The 22,598-nt window shown below is 35.9% G+C and overlaps 2 protein-coding genes and 1 non-coding gene across 5 annotated transcripts; 2 read left to right on the top strand and 1 right to left on the bottom strand.

The window, feature by feature from the left end:
• The first annotated feature begins 944 nt into the window (after positions 1–944).
• On the top strand, positions 945–8,582 carry LOC110776039 (succinate dehydrogenase subunit 5, mitochondrial). Its single transcript, XM_021980621.2, has 6 exons — positions 945–989; positions 1,083–1,205; positions 2,802–2,889; positions 7,075–7,448; positions 7,529–7,714; positions 8,346–8,582. Exons 2-6 carry the CDS (start codon positions 1,179–1,181, stop codon positions 8,403–8,405), a joined length of 735 nt encoding a protein of 244 aa, XP_021836313.1. The 5' UTR covers positions 945–989; positions 1,083–1,178; the 3' UTR covers positions 8,406–8,582.
• Positions 8,583–10,595: 2,013 nt separating this feature from the next.
• On the bottom strand, positions 10,596–22,382 carry LOC110776035 (telomere repeat-binding factor 1). 3 transcript variants are annotated; one of them, XM_021980613.2, is made up of 7 exons: positions 22,152–22,382; positions 21,630–21,784; positions 21,093–21,325; positions 20,871–20,955; positions 16,134–16,217; positions 11,032–11,408; positions 10,596–10,926 (listed from the first exon to the last, which is right to left on the bottom strand). In XM_021980613.2, the coding sequence occupies exons 2-6, from the start codon at positions 21,777–21,779 to the stop codon at positions 11,043–11,045; spliced, it is 918 nt and encodes a 305-aa protein (XP_021836305.1). In that variant the 5' UTR covers positions 21,780–21,784; positions 22,152–22,382; the 3' UTR covers positions 10,596–10,926; positions 11,032–11,042. The 3 variants fall into 3 exon arrangements, with proteins under 3 accessions (XP_021836305.1, XP_021836307.1, XP_021836306.1); XM_021980615.2 differs by having other exon boundaries at positions 11,064–11,408; XM_021980614.2 differs by having other exon boundaries at positions 11,061–11,408; positions 22,152–22,381.
• TRNAM-CAU (transfer RNA methionine (anticodon CAU)) lies at positions 17,633–17,706 on the top strand. Its single transcript has one exon. It is a non-coding gene; the product is annotated as a tRNA-Met (tRNA).
• Positions 22,383–22,598: the final 216 nt, after the last annotated feature.

Here is a 22,598-nt window from a genome sequence, read left to right as displayed (position 1 = left end):
TAGATTAGATCACGCAAGTTTTGCTCATGTTTAAGAAAGTTACATACTTTTTATTTTTAAAGTAGTAAAATATTACTATCATATCAATGGCGGTGATAAATATCGAATTTAGTTGCTAAATATTATACAATTATACGTCTAAAATAAAATAGTACAATCATTGGCGGCTATAATTATCGAATTTAGTTGTTAAAATATTATAGAGTACTACAATAACTTTTTTTATACACTCTTATTCATATTGTATTGATTTTCTAATTTATTTGTATTCTAATATATTATGTAAGTACAAATCGGTAGATTACTGTAATTTTTTTTATCCTATTACGTACTCTGTATAATATATGGACTAATTTTTTTACAAAAGATAATCATATTGGTTATATTTGTTAACAAAGTATAGAAAATATTTTACAAAATATTCTCCATGTATAGAATGACAATTTTTTAGGAAAATAGAATCAAATAATTTATAAGGTGAAAGTTAACAAAAATAATTTATTTGTTTAATTTTTTTTATACCTATAAGAGAGGCCAATCAATGAGTGACATTTGTCATCACCACATTGATTTCCTATCTTTTAGTATAATATATAGATAGATGAGTCACAAAGCCCATTTAAAGTGGTCACCCCCCAAAGTTGGGACCTGACAGTAATAATCAATAGTTGGACCCTTTTAAAGATAAACGTCCATAGTTAGGACTGCCTTTGTCAATTTTTCCTAAATTTTAAGCATTTAAAAGTTAACTGTTAATGCTGTATACAATATTTATTTTACACCACACGCAAATAAGAATAGGTAAAACTCAGGACCTTTTCTATGCGCTGAGCAGCAAAAATGGGCCTTTAATTTATAACCCAATCATTTCAATATTGCTCCATGTCGAAGTCAAGCCCGCTCTATCCAATAAACTCAAGAACTAAAATCATTCATCACGCACAGATCAAGAGCCCAACACATCATTTCCGCCTCAGCTCTACGAACAGGTCTGTAAAAAACCCAAGCGGATAATTTAATCTATAAAATAATCCAAATCAATTAAACAGATCGACTAATTTAATTATTTAACGTATCATCAGGTTTTCAAGAATTGAAGGAGAAACCGAGAAATTAGTTGAAAGAGGGGGAAGATCATATCTGTTAGCTCTTGTGACGATAGAGAAAAAGGGTGTTTAATGGCTTTGAGGCAACTTCTTAAGCAGGTTAGTGACTAAATCTTCCAATTTTTTCGATACCATTTCTTCTTTTTTCTGTAATTTTGGTCGTTTCTCGCATTTCTAGATCTTATAACCCTAATTTTGTTGATTTTAGTTGATTAGGGTAATTTTAGGATTTGGATTTATTGAATTAATTTTCCCTTTTGTGGGTATGACCGAATTATGTGTCATTGTGTAGGATAGAGTTTAAAGCTGGGGTTTTGAGCTTAGATTTCTTGTAAAGTTGGATTTTTGCAGATAATTTTAGCCAGGTGGTTTTGAAGTCAGTTATATAGGTGTTCTTAGTTGGTAGATTATCCATTTGATAATGGTAGGGTGTGGGAGAATTGAATTTTATGTAATTGCCAAATGAAATGGTTAAGGAAATAACTATGAAGCTTAAGGTGTTGATAAACTATGAAGCTTAATAACTAGGAAATAACTATGAAGCTTAAGACGGACTTCTTGAATTTCTTCTTTAATCAATACGGAGGGGGTGAATCAAGTACTATCCAATTTATCTCACTGTTTTGGTCAATCTGGCTACATAGAAATGAATTGTGTTTAGAGGCATGAGTGTTAGTCCGGAAAGAATCCTAGAACTAGCACAGTCACATGTCCAAAGATGGAAGAAGTCGCGTCATCTGATACACAAGAGAGCTCAATAACAGAGTGTGAAAGGCCAATGTCATCCAAACTGTAATCTAAGATGTATAGAAGGGGTAATTGTCACTTAAGGGATTTTATCATCTATGGTGGTAGATGCTTCTTGGAAAGCAAAGAAGAAGGTCAAGCACAAACATTGGATAGCAGCGGTAGCTTGGGAGGAAAAAATGGGGCAAGAACCACGGATTAAAGGGGTTATGTGTATCTTTGCCGAGGACGCTCTACAGACAGAATGTTATGCAATTTGGTGGGGGATTCACACCGCTTATTTGATCTCAACCAATGTGGTTATCAAGTCCGATTGTAAGGAAGCAGTTGAAGCAATTAAAGATCCATCGCCAGCAGTCCTTAATATTTCTAGCATTGTGTTGGATATTAGGAAAGTAGTATCACAGTTAGATTATTTTGTCTGTTTAAAGGTTGGCAAGGATTCATTTGTTCTTTTGGTTGTGGATGTAATGGACTAAATCAAAATGGCTCTTAAAACCTCTTCGCTTCCTTTCCATGAAATAGAAGATGGTCGTCCCGTTGTAGTCCTGTTATCGCTTTTGGGTCAATTGAAAACAACCTCTCTGCAATTGCAGGGGTAAGGTTGCGTATACCCGGACCCCCTTACCCCGCTTCTCGCGGGAGCCTCTTTGAGACAATGGGGTAATGATAATGATGAAAGGTTGGCAAGGAGCAGGTCTCAAAAGCTTACAATCTGAGACCTCACAATCTTGTTCAGCAACAGAGAAAGGCTTTTAATATTTCTTGTGTTTTGTTATAGCTGTTAAAAAAAACAGATGATAATGATTGTATCTTGTCATGTGCAAAATGTCATCTTTTCTATATCCATTGCCTATTTTAGTTGGAAGGTGTTTGAATTTGGAGAAGAGTGTTAATGGATGATTGCTTCTTCAGCTATTTGAGATCCTTTTTTATTGCATTTGGCAGGTGGCAACACAGGAATATGAGCTTGTACGATTGAGGACTCTGTCAACTAGGCTCTATTCAACTTCATTGAAGTTTCACAATGTTGGAGGTGAAATATATTTTCTTTTTGATATATCACTGAATTTTTCTTTTAGATGTGATTAATTAAGTGTTGTATCATTTTGGCTTAGGTGGTAGTTAATTTGAGGAAATTTATGGGTTGGATATTGCTAATCAGTTGTCTTAAACTTGTAAAATTTTACTCACTTATCAAGTAGGAAGTTTATCTAGTCATGAAATAGGAGGTGTTTAGTCTCAATTATGGACGATCTTCTTTAAAAGAGTTTAACTTTCCATTAACTTGGAATGGTCCCAACTATTGGAGTTTCTTCCGTAATCGGCTTATGTGACTTGCATCCTGTTAAACAAGTCACATATTTTTTCTTCTGTTTTGAACTACTTTTCAGGTTTTGCACCTTTAACCTTCCCCCCCCCCCCCCCCCTCTCTCTCTCTCTCTCATCGTGCTACATTAAGCATAGTAACCATAAAAGAATCACACACCAATACTGCTGTGTAGCTTCTGCTAAATTAAACAAGTAGCCATTAAATTAAAAAAACACGATTAAATGAATATCCATTTAATGGAACTATAATATACTCCCTCCGTCCCAGATTAGTTGTTACACTTTCCTTTTTCGGCCATCCCAGATTAGTTGTTACACTCCTAAATTAAGAATGACCCCACAATTATTATATTGTCCCTCTCTTCCCACTAATTTTTTTTGTCCCTCCACCCTCTCTCATTCAATTAAAAAAATACCCACTAACTCCTATCACATCTACTTTTTCAATAAAATAACAATTGATAACTAAACAACCACTTATCACCTAAAACTTTGTGCAAAGGTAAGTGTAACAACTAATCTGGGACGGAGGGAGTATTAGTGTTTTAAGTGCTTAAAACAAGAGTAATTAGAGGGAACTTGTGACGGACTGCATTTTAGTTCATGTAATTCATTCAATGTTGAATACCCAGTAGCAAATAGCAATATTAGATGGACAATGATTTTTTTCCCATAGAATTGTTTTTAAACTTTTTATCATCACTTAATCAGGAAGCCGCTTAGTGATAAAACGGAGATGCCGTAAACACATGGAATTTATGTTGAAAAGGGCCTCTAATGGTGAATCTATCCTTTGCTGAAGAATATGATCATTTAAGGTCTACCTTGGTAGTGGCCTGAGCAGGTGGTGGTCTGGAACAGAGGGAGGGGTGTTTTAGTAGTTGTCAAGTGATTGTCTAGTGGTATGTACTCTATACTTCTATAGTGATGTAGTAATGGGGCTGGGTTGGCTTGGTGGGATGGGAGGAGAGAGGAAGAAAAGGGGTTAGGATTATCAAATAAAATAATTGCCAATAAAGATGCGACACATGACCCATTTTGCCTGTTTATCCAGTTTCATAATATTGAGGTTAGATTAGAGAAGAAACTCTTAACCTTGGACTGTCCCAAGTTAATTGAGGTTTAGGACCTTTTAAAGAATTTCGCTTATGATTTGGAATTTTGGACTATTAATATCAATTGTTCCTATTAGTTCATCTTATGCCTTCATTTGTTAATATCAAACATGGGTACTTCCACCTCTTGTTGGTTTTTCTGAAGTTCATTCATAATAGGAACTTCTATCTGAACTTCATTTCTGGATGCAATTATTTTGGAGGATCAGTTTCAAGTGCGAAGGTGTACGGAACTTCTCTTTCCAAAGATTTACCGTATAGAGATTGAGGACATATAACTATTGGTTGCCAAATTGCCCATTTTCTTGGAGTTTTTTATTTGGAATTGGAGGTAATAACTGGATTTTCCCAGTAATACTAAAGGATACAAAAGGAAGCTGCTTTGGTGGAATGAACTTCTATCCATTTTCTAGTGCATTTGATTAGATAGGAATGCAAGGGAGTTTCTCATATTATCCCTTTCTTGTGAGTCTTAGACCGTTAGAGACTTATTTTGTATTACTCTGGGCGTTTCTGGAGGTTCTTTTAAGTTCTAACTTTTACGGCAATCTCTTAAGAGATCCAACTTAATTTGGGTAATCTCTGTTTGGATTTGATGAAAACTTAGTTTGCGGAAAACATCAAAGGATCAATACACAAGTTCTTGAGGTTCTTCTAAGTTCTAACTTTTAAGGCAATCTCTTAAAGAGATCCAACTTAATTTGGGTAGTCTATGTTGGGATTTGATGAAAACATAATTTGCGGAAAACATCTAAGGATATATACACATGTTAGTATAGAGTAAAAGAGGAAAAAAAACTGAAGTGTAGTTTTTCCGGTTTTAATGCTAATTAGGTATTGGAATAATATCCATAATTAGGTTGTTATGATATTATTCAATTCCTATTATAAGCATGATAGCTGTACGGGATTTTCAAAACACTCAAACTGATTACTTCAAACGTGAGAGAAAAAAGAGGAAGTATATCTTGCTTTGTGATCTAAGATATCACCTCTTATTGTTGTTTGATCGTGCGGTGTACCCACCATCAGAGGAGCTTCAATTACGGTTCTCAATCGTGTAACCTGATCAAGAAGACTTACGGAAGCACGCTACAAGAGTTATATTAATATTTTTATAGATTCATAACTAATATTTGTATAGATTTGATGCTTTTCACAAACTATGTTTTCCTCAAATCCCTAACGGTGGTGTCTTGAGCTATCTTACACATAATTAGTGATCTATAAATTAATATATCAATCGGATTTGATGATGTTATATTGTTATTACTTGATTAAAGCAACATGTTTATGTTTTAATTTTTGAAATTATATGTAAATGTGAATTTAGTTTTTGCCAAATTTCTTTGATTATCATGCACATATTTTCTATGTTATGGAATTGTTTAAAAAAGAAACCCAATTGCATAAGGCATAGATAAACTAAAAGGTTCCGCAGGATTATGTTTTTTGTGCCGTATGGAACTTTTAGTCTATCTTTAGTGATATTTAGTGAAATTAGGGAAAAAACGAAATAGAAAAATGCACATGATATTTAGTGAAATTAGGGAAAAAACGAAATTCATATTAACAAATAATTTCTAAAATTAGAACTACATAAACATGCTTGATTAATCAAGTAATAACATCATAAAACTTGATTGATATATATTGATTCATATATCACTAATATGTGTATGATGGCTCATGTTACTGCTGTTAAGGGGTTTGATTAAAACATAGTTTGTGGAAAACATCAAAGGATCTATACACATGTTAATTATGAATTTATGTACACATTAATCTACCTCGGTAACCTTAATTGAAGCTCCTCTAATGGTAGACAAACCGCACGATCGAAACACGGTGATAGCTTAGATCACAAAGGAGGAAATACTTTATCTCCTTTCTCTCACGTTTGAAGTAATCAGTTGGAGACAACTATCATGCTTATAATTGTCTACTTATGGACATTATTCCAATACCACAATAACAATAACCTACTTATGGACATTATTCCAATACCTAATTAGCACTAAAATAGGAAACCTAGACTTTAGTCTTGTTTCCTTTTTTACTAAATATGACCGGTTACCTTAAGCTTTACCGAAGTGTTGGGCCTTGGCTTGGGATGTGGCACCAATTGGCCTTGCTTTTGAGCTCGGCTCATGCACTTATTTGGTTCGATCCAAACATACGTGTGCGACCCTATAGGATTAGTTAATATTAAACAACAAGCTAAAGTAATTTATTACACTAGCTCTTCGATAGTGGTTCTCTGCTAAACATACTGATCACTTAAGTAAATTATCGTGAATCGGCAACCGATCCTATAAACAGTTGTTGAGTGTATAATGCACATTATTGAGTGACATACTTCCAACATTCCGGTGAGTGTAGTTTCTATTAGGTTGATGTCATGTGCTCTGCTTTCCTACATTCTTTTTTTAATCTTAAAAGGAGTTTGTACGTTGAACTTTGCTTTTAAGTTTAATCTGGCTTCTATCATGCCTAGTTTTGAAAATTATTAGGTGCATAGGTGCACCCGGGTGCACCGTGCACCCAAAGGTATTTTTTATGCCTATTGGTGGTCTTTACCATATTTTTCCTCACATATGGAGAAAATGTGAGAGGGTGCACAGTGCACCCGGGTGCATGTAATATGCTCTAGCCTAGTTTAATCTCTATGTTTGATGTATTGGTTGTTCGGCTTATTCCTTTTTTGCCGAGAATACAAATTTCACATCTATTTGGGTGAGCATTCATCAGTAATTGTATGATTTGTTTTGCAGAAAGTAGGCTTGCAGGGTCTCACAAGATATATCAGTCAAGCTATGTTGGTAGCTTAGGACGTTATCAACAATCTCCCTTCGGATTGGCGAGTGGAAGCATCCGTTCTTTCAGTCAAGATGTGTCTCCCTTGCCTGACATAAAAGATTCTGAAATAAAAACTGTTTTCAAAGACTTCATTGCTGCAGACTGGGGGGAACTCCCCAATTCTCTAGTCCGGGATGCATCAAAAGTTTTATCGAAGAGATCTGATGACAACATTGGAAAGGAGGCCCTGAAAAATGTTTTCCGTGCAGCTGAGGCAGCTGAAGAGTTCATTGGCACTCTTGAGACCTTGAAAATGGCAATCGATGACCTTGTTGGTATGAGTGGCGAGGTATTATGAGACATGAAATCCAATGCAGCTTTGTTTTGTGGGGAAGTCCTTTTCTTCTAAAGCCCATTTTGATTTTGCAGAATGTGAAGCCGCTTCCGGAACATTTTGCCGAGGCATTGAAGACAGCTTATGATCGCTATAGCAAGTACCTTGATTCCTTTGGGCCTGATGAAATCTATCTGAAGAAGAAAGTAGAGTCAGAGTTAGGAAGGAGGATGATTCATTTAAAGATGAGGTGTGGTGGCCTTAATTCTGAATGGGGAAAGGTACACAAAGCTTTTAATCTTACTCATTTTTGGTAGATTTCTAAATATATATGTAGGATGTCTGAATATTTGGTGTATGTTTCCACTGTTTGAATTGGTTCACAAAGTCAAAGTACACATGAAGTGTTGCTTTTTAGTTATGGCGTAATCTGTTGATCTTGTGATTGCTAAGTAGATAACAAGTTAATTGTTTATACGGAATAATAGGTTAATTGAACTGAAAAGGTCTTTGCTAGGCATTTTCAGTTAGCCGGAATAAATTATTATTTGGGTCTAAGTAAGTCGGAAGTCGGATTAGGGAAAAAGAGTTTTGCCAAACAAAAAAAAAGAAGAAAAAAATGATCTGCAAGGGAGCGAAAAGCCTCCAAGTAACAAGTAACAACCAATATAATAAGTAGACAGTTTGGGATGGATTCTAGTTGTGGACTACAGAGACTTATACTGTATCATGTTTAAGTGTGTGTTTGTTCATTTGCTATATATAGTAGTTAAAGTCAACGCTGTTACCAGTAGAACTCAAAAGATTTCCCTTGAATTTGACTGTTGCTCGAACCTTTTTGTCATGATTAGTTTTGAACGCACTTATTCCATTCGGTATCATTTTATCTATATTATCGTATCCCATTGGCAGGTAACAGTCCTTGGCACATCTGGAATTTCTGGTTCGTATGTTGAGCAAAGAGCACGATGATTGCAAAATATCGATTGGAGCTAGGATTTTGAATAAAGAGAAAAGATTGTCTGTCTAGCTGGAAAACCAGTCATCTTTAACTTGAAGTTTCATGTCCATGTTGTGATAACAACAATCTTCTTTGTGAAATAATTTGTTTCGATATACAAAGATGTCAGTTCCTTTTTTCCTTTTTCATTTTTGGTTATAAGCTATCTGGCTACTTTGTGTAAATTACAAAGAAAATACACATTACTGAAATATGCAACGAGACTATTATGTAGAAGTGGAAGGGTAAAGAACAAAAGGGAACAGAGTTATGGGGAAAACATAAAGGACAAAGAGGAACGGGGGTAGTAATTGTCATGGCTCATGAATCACGATATCCAAGCAAAATTGCAGAAACATTTCTAATCTTCTAGTCACAATTTTACAAAATGCAATATTTTTTAACCAAAATTACCAAAAACTACTTGCTTAAAAACAGCAGAAATATGTAAGTTTTGATTGACGTGCTAGAACATCTCAAGGGATGAAATGAAGAATGTAGATCTTCGGATGGAGAAGAGTAGTAGGAGTTACCAATTGCGATGATTCACATCACATACATCGATCATATAGTCCTACCGGATCAAGTTGAAAATTGAACCAGATGGAGTAAAAATTTACTAAAACAAAAAAAATTGAACACGGAAGCAATTCTATATCAGAGCCAGGTTTAGATCCTGGGACCTGTGGGTTATGGGCCCACCACGCTTCCGCTGCGCCACTCTGATTTTGCTAATTATAATACTGAATTTAAATATATATTTCCTTACATCAGTTATAATGAAAATATCTGGGCCGGAAACTCGTTTTGGGCTTTACTCCTTAAAGTGGATAAATTCATAAACTCTGCTGTTTCTGTTTGCATGAGTATTTTCACTTGATTTTTTTTTATTTTTGGAAAACAATTTCAAACTTAAAACGAAGTAATATTGCATAATTCTTAAATGGACTTGGTCCACATTAAATTTATTGTGGACCATGCCTAAAAGAAGATCAACAATTTGTTCCTAACTTATTTTGGCATGTTTATCATGATTATTATAGAAAATAATATCAAATTGGAGTCCTTGATACATGGTTGTGCTTGAATAATGTGATTTTAAGTCACCATTCACTTTTAAAAATATATGGTTACTATGATACAAAAAATGGTTATTATATCTAAGAATTTTGGTGTTTCATTTATTATAGTCACTATATGAACAATAAAGGTCTCTATGTATGTAAAAAGGGTGCTAGATAAAATTATTGGTTTTGGGTCCACACTAATATTATTGTGGATCAGGTCCACGCAAGAATAATTCAGTAATATTTATGTGTTTCAAGTTAATCATAACAATTTGATTTTTGATTTTTATGTTTGGCAACCCACAACCGTTGAGTCGTTGACCATTACTGAATTATATTTTTATAAAAATATAGTGTATAAAAAATATATTTAAAAAATATACGTTGAAACTAATCAACCAACATTTTATGTAATCACATTTCTATATAAAAAAATATATGTTGAAACTAATCCAACTAAGTTTTTATATGATTACATTTATATTTGATTAACTATAAAAGTAATGGTTAAACATAGTGGATAAATAGTCCAAAAATTAAAATGTTGTTACCAATATTGATCTACGTTCTACATACCTAAATACAGTTGCGATGATTTGAGTATGTAGGACGTGGATCAACATTGGTAACTCGATAGGTAAGGAAAGTGGTGGCTTGGGGGGTAACGAAGATCTCAAAAGCAAAGATTTAGAAAATTTTAATTGTTTTAAGATTCAAAATGATGAATTTGGTTGTCTAAAATTAGAAATAAGTTCCATGTTTGACATTTTAAACGGATTGAAAGTGACAATTTTATAAAATTCGATTTTGTTTTTCAACCTACTCTCACTGTTCCTAAATTAGTTTTGACACTTAACATACATAAAGTTTAACTGTTAGAATTTTCCTTTAAATTTTCTGTTAATACTCCGTAAAATACTACAGAAGGAAAAACAAGCACAAATCTTACTAGAGTATATGTGCACTTCTCACTATTCGGTCTCAGAAAAGGATGTCGATAAGATGATTCTGTCTCAGCAAAGGATGTCGATAAGATGATTCGATTACAGCAATATTACTTTCAAATCTTTCAGACGCTTAAAGCTATATACCATATAATAAATTATTATACGTTCTACAATATACAAATAAATTGTGATGATGATTAACATATGAAGAAACAGTTGCAGGACAACTATCCACAAAGACCTGCAGATGAAAACCTACATTTCTGCTTTCGGGTTACAGCTTACAACAGCCAAGTGAAAAACACGGCAGAAAAAAAACACTACAAATTGTACTTTTGCAGACATAGATCAACCAAGATTCCAATGCTGAGACCAAAATTGCATTTTCACAGGCATATTTACAAGACACTGCAAGCTGCAGGTGTTCATTCTTTTGCGGGGGCTGATTGTCAAAAGCCCTTGTATCAAGCTCGCATCATCTACACACCAGAAGCAACATATATATATATATATAAGAGTAATGGCAAACACCAATTCCATGCAAAATTCAATGGCAAGAGATGGACAATGGAATGAGGACCAACAATTTGTTGTTTTAGCACGCAGGTCTTACCACCTTAGGAGCACTCCTTCCTCTAAGCATCTTTGTTGCTGCATCGGCAAATGCTTGTGCTGCTTCTGCATCTGCTTCAGCTTCCTCAGCTTCCCTTGCAGCTTCTTCCGCTTCTGCTATAGCAGCTTCTGCCTCAGCTACTGCACGAGCAGCTGCGGCGGCAGCTTCTTGTGGGGTCATACTTCTCATCTTAGCAAGCTCTAAATCAATCTGAGACTTAAGCATTGATAGATCTTCCCTGTCTATTTTTGGCAAATTCACTTGCCTGCCTTCTTGGGCTATTATAGGAAGATTTCTCCTCTTCTCCGGAAATGCCATGGATGGAGATATTTGGTAATTCCGTTTAACCTGCAAGAGATAACTTATTATTTAAGAGATTTACACACGTCCCATCTAAAAAAAAGAGATGGAATGTAACGTATTACAACAAGCTTCCAAGTGCACAGAAGTGTAGATAGAAAAAGTTACTCTCTCTGTTCCTATATACTCGTAACACTTGCCTCTTTCAGCATTCCTATATACTTGCAACACTTCCTCTTTTGGTATGAAAGCACTAATTCTTTATTGTTTCTCTCTCCCTCTAACCCCACTTGTACTAATTCTTTATTGTTTCCCTCTCCTACTAACCCCACTTAGTACTAATTCTTAATTGTTTCTCTCTCCTACTAACCCAACTTTTGTACTAGTTTTTCATTATTTCCCTCTCGCACAACAAATCAAAATTTCCTCCACTTGCATATTAGTTTATGCATTTCCAGGAACTACCCACAACTCCACAAGCCTTCTTAAAATTATGGCAAACACAAGTGTTGGGCGTATTTAGGAATGGAGGGAGTAACTTAATACTTTACACATAATCTCATCATACCAATTACACGCGCTAAACTATCCTGGAAGAAGAAAAAGACCATAGAGCTTTACATTTGTGAGCTACTTCAATTTAATGGATCTACACAATTTGCGTCAAATGACTCAATTGGATGGGGATTCAAACAAGTTCATTCCTAATACATTCATTGAGACATTGACTGGTTTACACAGTAAAAAAATTATGCCAATGGTGTATTAATTAATCACTTCTCTGCCAGAAGGGGACTAAGACAAGGGGGTTAAGGTCATTTTGTTTTTCTCTTTTAGGCATGACATACCATTATAAATGTATACATCATTTCATCGTATGTCTATTGATATAAAATAGTAGTCCAGATATGCTCCTAAATGTGCTAAAGTGTCTACCACACATTTATGCTTTGGGAGAGATTTACAGATTTTTGCAAGAGGTGATGAAGTTTGTATAACAAAGTTATTTCAAGCACTTCTGAAGCTTTTTGAGGCATCAGGTTTTCATGCAGCCAGGGATATGAATCTATACAACATCTCTTTGAGTCGTTTACAAATGTTTGCAAGAGGGATGAAGTTTGTATAACAAAGGTATTCCAAGCATTTCTGAAGTTTTCTGATGCACCAGGTTTTTGTGCAACCAGGGAGATAAATCTATACAACATCACTTTTTTCAGTGTGAATGCAGTAGGCATAGTATGGCAGGTGGGCTGATGGTTGGGATTAGAGCATGCAACTACTAACTGAGATGAACAATGGAAGTGGTTGCTCAGGTTCTAAGAAGGGAGACCAAGTCTAGCTCAAGTAGTGACAACTGGATTGGCAAATAAGGAATCAAGTTGTGTTAAAAGATAATGTTACCAGTAATGTACTCGTTTTGAGTTAAGACCAAAAACAGTTCAGTTTTTATAAAAAGGAGGGGTGTTACATTTAAGTTGGTAGTAATCTAGGTTGCATATGATGTTCCTGACATTAGAAAACCCTTCCAAGACATCAGCCTAATGGAGGGTCTGCTGCAGTGTGTCCAAGATATTGCTATGGGTTGAAATAGGTGTTTAACTACTGTAGCTTGTATCCTAAGTGTTGTTCTACCTGATATATAATAAGATAGTAGAGTTTGGTTTCATGATGTTTGGCGTAAATAAAACTTACCCCCAAAAAGTTATTAAAGCTAAGTCAGCCAACCCCAACCACAAACCTCCAGGATTCTTCAGAATTATTCAGCACTATAACAAATTTGTAATGATGCACACGTACACAAAGGCTGATTTATCCTAGGACGTTAGACAGCACAATCATATCATAATAAAAGTAAATCAAAAAGGATGGACAGCTCACAATACATGGAACAAAAATTAGGATTTCAAATTTTACGCAGCCTGTCATCTTGGGAATATGCTATAAATTTACGTATTCGGTTAAATTTTCTTTTAGAAATATGGGGCAGAAGTTAATTTACAGTTCTACCCTACACTTAATTTATGCATTTACTGCATTTTAAAATTAACAATTAAGGGCCTCTAGTCACATTAGTTATTAACAATAGGCAATTTTCTGGGACTAATAAATTGTGGAGGTGGCAAGTGACACTCCCTCAAACAAATAGAACCACCCCTGCACATATAAATTTCATTTTTCACAAGCTGCGAAGACCTCTTGTTTGTATATAGAAAGCATTCACCAACAAAAGATTGTCCAAACATGTCCCCTGCTCATTATTTTGGTATAGAAGACTCGTTGGTTGTTTCTTTTCTTTTTTCTTTCTCATAAACACCTACACCAAATGGGTACATTCCAGATATCAAATCCTTGGGATGAACTAAAACAAGATACAGGAATCAGTTCAAAGGATTAGGAACTGGATTTTGTTACGTAACAAAATTCAACAAACAATAAACCAAAGTGTAATGGCTCCATTCACACAATTGATCTTAATTTATTTTCCTTTATTTTTAGCAAACGACATCGCTCATGAGCAGATGAGATGTCAAAGGGATTATGCTCCCTTCCAGATGCGACCTTTTTGTAGGATTGTGTACCAAAAAAGGATATGGCCCATCAAAGCTGAGAAGAGTAACAGAGCTCTATACCACTGTTACCTGGTTCACTAGTATGAGATTGGGTACGAGTTCGCAATTCGCTGCCTAATTTGCTAAATCAGACCAAATTATTCCATTTTCATGTTATAATTTGTTTTTTCAGTTTGCGGTTTGTGGGGTGATCAGAAAATAAGGTAACACTGCTCCATACTACAGGCAAGCAAGTTATTAGGAGATTTTCACCATGATTCCACTCTAAAGAGTCAGGAAAAAAATTCCCAGTCTAGTCTCTACCCTCCTGATCAGCGTTACCAGATACATGGGTAACCCCCGCGAATCTCGAATCGGTTCGCCTATACCAAATTGGGTTCTCCGGCAATCTAAGTCCTTGTGGTTCGTGTACCAAATCTTTGATATTGTAGTGCCGAATCGAAAACCCTATTTTTAGTTATTGAAAGTCAGGGAAGGCGAAAGAAGAAAAAATTATGTTGGGGCTTTAATTTGAGAAGGAAGTACATGTTATTTGAGCGAACCACGAATCTGGTATCCCTGCACCCCATCCTCAAATAATGGGCTCTAAAGTCAAGTGTAGGATCTCTGCATTCAGAAATTTAGAAATTGACACGGTTCATTAGCAGAAGAGGTGTCAAAGGATTGTATTGCTCCCTTCCAGCTCAACCTTTTTATAGGATTGTGTACCACTGAAAGGATATGGCCCTTCAAAGTTGAGTCGGGGTATCAAAACTCTATACCATAGGCAAACAAGTTCATAGAAACTTTCACAGTGGTTCCAGCAAAAAAGTCAAGTTCATGATCACTACAGTCGGACATTTATCCAATAACGCGGTTCATGAGCAGAAAAGGTGTCAAAGGGTTGAATAGCTCACTTCCGGGTTTAACCTTTTTGAAGGATTGTGTTCCAAGAAAGGATGTGGCTCTTCAAAGCTGAGTCAGGGTATCAAAGCTCTATACTACAGAAAAACACGTTACACATTCATAGGAGGTTTTCACGGTTGTTCCAGTAAAATAAAATCCAAGTGTAGAATCACTACATTCAGAATTTTGCATAATGCTATCCTTATCCCCTTCCTGAATATATTTGACTGTTTATATCCAAATGATAAATTTTAAAGCTTCTTCTATTGCATATAGCTCAATCATTATCATTACCCCATTGCCTCAAAGAGGCTCCCGCAAGAAGCGGGGTAAGGGGGAGTCGGACGTATGCAACCTTACCCTTGCAATTGCAGAGAGGGTCAACAACGGGACAACCATCTTCTACTTCATGGAAAGGAAGCAAAGAGGTTTTAAGAGCCATTTTGATTTAGTCCATTACATCCCACAACCAAAAGAACAAATGAACCATTGGCTCCATCAGAAATGGACAAATTGTATATAGCTCAATACAACAGAATAATGACCAATCCTCCACCATATGAGTCCACTCAAATAGCCTAAATAATAAGAAGTTAATTAAACTTTAAGCTAGGTATTGCCTACTTAATGCAAACCTACCAGCAATGGTGTTGGAAAAAGTGAAAATAACAATACAGATTGTCCAAAAGATGAAATGCCGCAACACCAACAGCATAGTAGTCCATCAATATCTCTGATTCATGTCCAAACCATAATACCATCTAAATATTCATTGTCGTCTCATAAAAAATATAAGTCCACAGATTCACTATCCTATAGAAAGACAAATAAAAGGTCAAACCAATTCAAAGATACGCAATTAATAAAATAAAATAAAAAGTCAGGGAGAGAGTGGACTACAAATTTCAGACCCAGCAATCTCATAAGCATGTCTAAACCAAACATTCATGCACACTCAAAGGAATAATGGTTAAGTTCTCAAACATTCAGCAGCAAGAGGACATATGAAAGCATTGTCTCCAAGAAAGCCACGTCAAATGAAAACAAGAAATGCAATGTGTATATGAGGTTCAGTGGGCTTTAAGAGGGGGTGGTGAAGAAGGATATATTTGTGTATGTCATAAACCAGAATATTTGCCCAACAGAAGGAAGACCAAATCTTTCACATGAAAGGAGCATAACACATTGCAGTCATATTTTCAAACTCATAGAACTACTAAACCTACCGAGTACTAAGGCAGAAAAGCAAGTTAGTAAAAGATACTGCATTTGTTATTCAACCGGATTTGGTTATGCATTAAATACAACATTTATTTACCTTGATCAGTTTTCCACTTGACGTTAAAAACTTTAATTTTGCAGACAATACTCGTTTGAAATCAGGAGGCGCCCAATATTGATCCTACAGATTAAAACAACAAAGATTAGAGCTTGTAATCTTAATGCGGAAAGCTAGAGAAGTTTGTAATACAAAGAAGATAACAAATGATAGGGAGGATGTTCACCAAGCCAAGAAAGTGAAAATAGACGCTTATTTAACAGTAAAATGCATTTTGATAGACCTTTGAGCAGCATATATTACAATCGAAAATTTCATGATGGAACTTTTTGCATTTCAGTTATACTAAACATAGGCTCTTCTATTTAGGTTTACTGTATGTTTCCTGAGCCATTTCCTAATACTAGTAAATGGATTAACCATCAACTACCACCCCCCAAAAGCCAAACTACGAAAGGAGTACATGGATAGGATCATAGGGGTGTTATGCATATGCATCCTTAATCCTGCAAGAGCAGCAATTAGGCGCATTAGACCCTAAATTAAAGAACTGCTACTTTCCTGCTAGAGCACAACGAATGGGTTCAAGGGATAATTTAACGGGGATTATATCATTTGATTTAGACAAAAGAGAAATTGAAGATGTTATAAGACAATATAAATGCTATACCCTACCCATGAGTTTTTGTCAATCTTCCTAGTTGTCGATAATTTACAAAATGTACTCATGCACGTGTTATATGTGCACAGCGCACCCCTCATAAACACAAAAAACGGTAATCCCGTTTCCATTTCTTTTCAAAATAATCCCCCATTTCAACCTTTCCTACTCGTTGCCGACATCACAATTCACCCAACCGCTCAAGCCCACCACCATCCCAACCCTACCCGTTTCCATTTCCGTTCAAAATAATCCCCCGTTTCAACCTTTCCTACTCGTTGCCGACATCACAATTCACCCAACCGCTCAAGCCCACCACCATCCCAACAAGCAGCCCCACCCCCAACAACCACCAAATAAGGCCATGAAAAAAGCTAAAACTATGTTACATACATCAACCCTCCCTAACATCCTTTCCCTACCACTCTACATCAGATCACCAAAAAAGAAGATTAAGGACATGTGAGGATACAATAATGGTCTATTTTTGACAAAGACTGCGTGTCGGTGGAGATGTGATGATAGCAGTTCAAGACTCTTATTAGTGGGTTAGAAATGCTTTTAAAAAAAAATTGTTTTCCCATGTGATGGCTGCTTTTAGGTTTAACAAAAAAAGAGCAAGAGAGAGAATTAAATGGGGGGGGGGGGGGTGTGATGTGATAGTCATTAGTGGGAAAGATCCCACTGAATTGAATTGGGTCCATGAATCTAAGAAATATGAGAATTCTTAATCTCTCTCAATATCTCTCAATATTCGAAAATCCAGGATTTGAATTGATGTCCTTTCATTGATTCCTCCTAAATTGCATTGATTTATCCTAAAGATTTCATTTCAATTGGAATTTGGTTATTCACCATGTACGAGGATCCCCGCTAAGCATCCATGGCTGAATGGTTAAAGCGCCCAACTCATAATTGGCGAATTCGTAGGTTCAATTCCTACTGGATGCACGCCAATGGGACCCTCCAATAAGTCTATTGGAATTGGCTCTGTATCAATGGAATCTCATCATCCATACATAAAGAATTGGTGTGGTATATTCATATCATAACATATGAACAGTAAGAACTAGCATTCTTATTGAAACTCGAACTCATAGGGAAGAAAATAGATTTATGGATGGAATCAAATATGCAGTATTTTACAGACAAAAGTATTCAGTTATTGGGGAAAAAACAATATACTTCTAATGTCGAATCAAGATCAACTAGGACGGAAATAAAGCATTGGGTCGAACTTTGGAATAGCTATGAATAGTCATCGACTCCCGGGAAAGGGTAGCAGGATGGGACCTATTATGGGACATACAATGCATTACAGACATATGATCATTACGCTTCAATCGAGTTATTCTATTCCACCTCTTAGAAAGAAAAGAACTTAAATCAAAATACTTAATAGCATGGCGATACATTTATACAAAACTTCTACCTCGAGCACACGCAATGGAGTCGTTCAAGTGAAATCCAATAAGGTGGAGTAGTGACAACTGGGCCAACAAGTGGAAGAACTTGGACATAGCAGCTATACTCCAATGCATTTCACACATATACATTCATTTTTTTAATCAAAGAAGAGACGGGGGAGCTGAAGCAGACACATAGGGAGTTGTGCAGTGGATGATGGTGGGTTATTAGTAGCTGGAGAGGAAGGAAGAATGTAGTTAGTGAAGAGTACGGTGGTAAGGGGCGAGTAAAAGTAAACTAATGGGGGTCATGATGTAGGTCGTGGATGGGAGTGTGGGACTTGAGAGAAACGGTTGGAAGGGTGAACTTGTCCAAATTTATTTTATAATGACCCCGAAGTATCTAACGACAAAACTAAAGAAAAAGATAATGGACGGATGTAGTGCTGATGCTTATCAAAATCAGAAGATTAATATGTGAATTCAAAAAAATTGTTCACCAAATAGATTGTCGAAAGTACAAAATTTCCCTATAAATTCAAAACCTAGAATTAAGGCTACTTGTGCAGCTAAGTTGATTTTGAACTACAACGTTACAACAAGAAGCCAGTCTCAAAACACTCAACCCCTTGCAACTTTATTCAACTGACTACTACTTATTACAGTACTTTCCATCCTATCTCATTCTCACCAAATGGCATTTTTATATTTCATTTCCGATCTCATTCTCACCAAATGACATTTTTATCTTTCATTAAACCCACCTTTTGCTGAGCTTTCCTTCTTCCCCGTGATCACCTGAAAGCCCAATAGCTATTTCTCTTCTCTATTTCCATTGCCCTTTTGACAACTTACTCACTCCCCTCCTCGGAAATGCGGACAGTAGCTTCCCCATGGCAAGTGACTAGTACTAGATCATCATTCATTAAAATTCTTATAGTTGGCATCCTCTATCCATATATATGTTCCCATCTTGTGTCCCATTATTTATAATCGTGCCACATCATTGATATCCACCAATAATATTAAATAACTTATTTTAGTTTGTGTTGTGCCCAACTCATAAGAGGTGGGACATAAGATGGGATACATAATAGAACAAATGATCTAGTTGTATATGAGCCACAACAGTGCAAATATTAAAGACAACAACATAATTATGTACTACTTTGCACATCAACGGTCAACCATTAATAGGTGTCAAACAACAATAATTCTGTTATGCTTGCAAATCCATTCCCTAAAAGCTTCGTCGCAATAGAAAATAACCATCCAGGTTATCTTCATTTGGATGATTTCCATATGCATTTCTACTTTGCTAAATAAGTACAGTCTTAGATTGTAAATGCCCAGACATTTGACTTCTCAGTTGCTTAATAAAAAAAAAATTGGCAAATGAAACTGGAAAAATGATTTTAACTATGTATGATGGATTTATCTAATTGGTTTTCTTGGTTCTCTTGGTTCTCATGAGAAGTGTATCCAGCGATAAAAGGGTGTTGTAATAGCTTTGAAAAAATCTGCTCAAATGAACTATTGGGTAGGCTACAATTCAATAATATTAGGAAAGACTCTAATCAACAAGCTCTAAGATCAGTAGTATACAAACTTAACTATTAACATTAGCCCGTCATCAATAAACTACACTTCAATTCAGTTACACAACCATGTTTCAGAGCACTTTTTGTTCTATCCTACAGAATCCCGATAACTATGCAATCTAAATAATCGTAGTTGAGTTACCTTATAAATATTATCGAAACGGGAAGCACGTAGGTAACAACTCACAAGTCACAAATATACCAGACTTGATTAATAACACATTGCAGCTGTATCCTTGTTCAATTTCACAAATACCTGATTAAATTAAGTCCCCAAAAAGGCTTTCCCAACTGCAGGATTAGGGGAGGCATGTACATCACTCAAGCACATAACTGAAAGGATCTTTCCAGAAGAACCGCAGAAAAAGAAAGATCACAGAAAGTAATACAATCGCATATATTTTACTATGTTCACATCTTTATTCAATATGAGTTCGATTAACCAACTTCTTATACTCAACCTTTAAAATTCCTCTAAATCTCCATTGTGCTCTTGGGCTTTGAACAAATCTCAAGTTAGAATTAGTGTAATTTTCATGAACCTCCTATGCAGTTCTGGTTGCAACAATCAGAAGAGCAACACAAGCAACGAAATGAATAAGTTCATTACTGGCCCAAAAACCATTCTCATCATGCGCAGCATCTTCATAAACCTTCAAAAGTTAGTCCTAAACTTGCATGCTACCTAGAACTCTAGAAGTCCTATTCCATCGAGTAAGCTATTTCATCCAACCAAATCCTAGTTGCCCTGCATCATCTTCCTTGTAATTGCTAGATCCTCTACAGCTCCATGGTATCGCCCTTTCGGGCTTCATGATTCATCTATCACAATAACATCGATCTGAATGATAAAAACCAACTACACACCATGATCAGGCAAGTAACCAGAGTCTGAATGTTTTTATCACCTTTAAGAGTTAGAAAAGTAAAAATGAGCTTGGGTTGGTAGCATACACAATAAAACATATTCTTCTAGTCAAAGATGCTTGAAAGAGAAGAGTATAATTTTCCAGCTTAGAACATGGCACTTGATAATTACAATATGTACCTTAGTTCTCAGCATTTTAGTGGTTCATGTGCGCTCCCTAAAAGCTAAATAACATATTACCTCAATATATGAAGCAATAGCAGTTTTGTTACAACCACCAGGTTCCTTCAAATTTGTTATAGCTTCCAGTATTAAGTTGTCCAACCTACACATACTCAAAAGAATCGTAGACATGTTACTAGATACGTTGAGGAACATCACAACTTACAACATTTTTCCATAGTAAATGTTCAGCAATGGGAATCAAGTATCTAAAACATATCGATAAAGTAAATATCTAACCTTACAATGGATCTTTTGGGGGCACTTGAGATCTCGACAGGGGCACTTGATGTAGCAACAGTCTTGACATCTGGCATATCTTCATCACTTTGAGGCACATCACTAACACTAGTATTGTTCTCCTCTTGCTTAATAGGAGATGATTGTGTTGGAACTCTTTTAGGAAGACCCCTTGGCTTATGATCCCTTGTCCCAAATCCACTCGGCATCACACTCATGTTTCTCCACTTGTCCTAATCAACCAACCACGAAAAGCCTTAGCACAACAACATCCCCAAGGATCAAAAGAAACACATTAACCAATGTACTACAACGTCCCTAACTAGACCAGAAAAACACAAAAATCCTTCAAAAAAACTACTCGCAAAACACTAATTTTCAGTAACAAACACTCCAACATAGGTTATAAACATATGAAAGGCTCTAATATTAAACATAACCTTTTGACATTGTATACTTAACAGCGTGTGACAACCCTAGAAATTCAAGGAACGTATAGGTAAAACCAAATCCTCAAATAACGAAGAAATGCAGTACCTTTAGATCCACATTCGACCGTAAAAACAACACTCCACAAAATTCAGGGTCTTTAAGTATAGTGCGCCACTTCCCGGCCCCGTGTTTAAGAACCCCGGCTTTTAGGGCAGCTTCTTCTTCCGCAGTCCACTTCTGCTTCGGAGCACCCATTGCCACTGACACAATACAGTATGTGATCAGGACTGTACCTGAGCTAGGGCAGGAGGGGCGTCCGCCCTTGGCCCAAGGTGAAAAGGATAATATGATTTTCAAGTACAATTATGAAGTGGGAATAGACTAATTAGACATGAAAGTATAAAACAACACCAAAACAAAGACAAGAAAAAACCCAACAGAATTTATTCAACAACAAGATTCCATCATTTGAAAATTGAAACTAATCATATCATGCAAAAACCATCATCCTCACATGAGATTAAACACTTTTGATCTATAAAATACAAATAAAACCAACAGAAAAATCCAAAATATTTCGATATAAAATAGAAAATAAAGAAAATGGATGAGGAAAAGAAGCTATACACTGTCGGCACTCGGCAACACCGAGAATGGCAGCGGGAGAGAAGGATAGATAGTTAGAGTCCCCAAATCGAAAATTCACAATGGCAGATTGGTAGCGCCGCCGCCGGCTAGGGGTGGTGATACAGCTACAAAACGGTGGTTTTGTTGGAGGATTTCAAAGAGGAGGAAGGAAATGATGAGCAGATGTTAGTTGAAGTTTGAGGAGAGAAAAAGTTGAGGGGTACTAAATACAGGTATAGTTTCCCCTAAATAACTTAATGTCTATTCTTCCTAAATTGACCTTCTTCTAATCTACGGTATACACTTCCATATTTCATTTTCTATCCAAAAACTATATAAGAGCATGAATAATCATGAATATGTTGAGCGATTTCCTTTAATATTGTTTAAAGAACGTCAAATTTTCAAAATGCGCCACTTTTTAACTTAATTCCCACCATACCGTCT

Source organism: Spinacia oleracea, chromosome 3 (genome assembly GCF_020520425.1).
Source record: "Spinacia oleracea cultivar Varoflay chromosome 3, BTI_SOV_V1, whole genome shotgun sequence".
Classification (NCBI taxonomy): Eukaryota; Viridiplantae; Streptophyta; class Magnoliopsida; order Caryophyllales; family Amaranthaceae; genus Spinacia; species Spinacia oleracea.
The sequence above is the reverse complement of the archived record's forward strand: the minus strand, read 5'-3'. Positions and strand labels throughout refer to the sequence as shown.

Excerpts from the sequence above, each read along its gene's own strand:
- LOC110776039 (XM_021980621.2), top strand. The coding sequence starts at position 1,179 with ATGGCTTTGAGGCAACTTCTTAAGCAG. Across the intron at positions 1,206-2,801 it reads TGAGGCAACTTCTTAAGCAG|GTGGCAACACAGGAATATGA; the intron begins GTTAGTGACTAA and ends TGCATTTGGCAG. Across the intron at positions 7,715-8,345 it reads TTAATTCTGAATGGGGAAAG|GTAACAGTCCTTGGCACATC; the intron begins GTACACAAAGCT and ends TCCCATTGGCAG.
- LOC110776035 (XM_021980613.2), bottom strand. The coding sequence starts at position 21,779 with ATGGGTGCTCCGAAGCAGAAGTGGACTGCGGAAGAAGAAGCTGCCCTA. Across the intron at positions 21,326-21,629 it reads GGTCGAATGTGGATCTAAAG|GACAAGTGGAGAAACATGAG; the intron begins GTACTGCATTTC and ends TTGGTTGATTAG. Across the intron at positions 20,956-21,092 it reads CCCAAAAGATCCATTGTAAG|GTTGGACAACTTAATACTGG; the intron begins GTTAGATATTTA and ends GAGTATGTGTAG.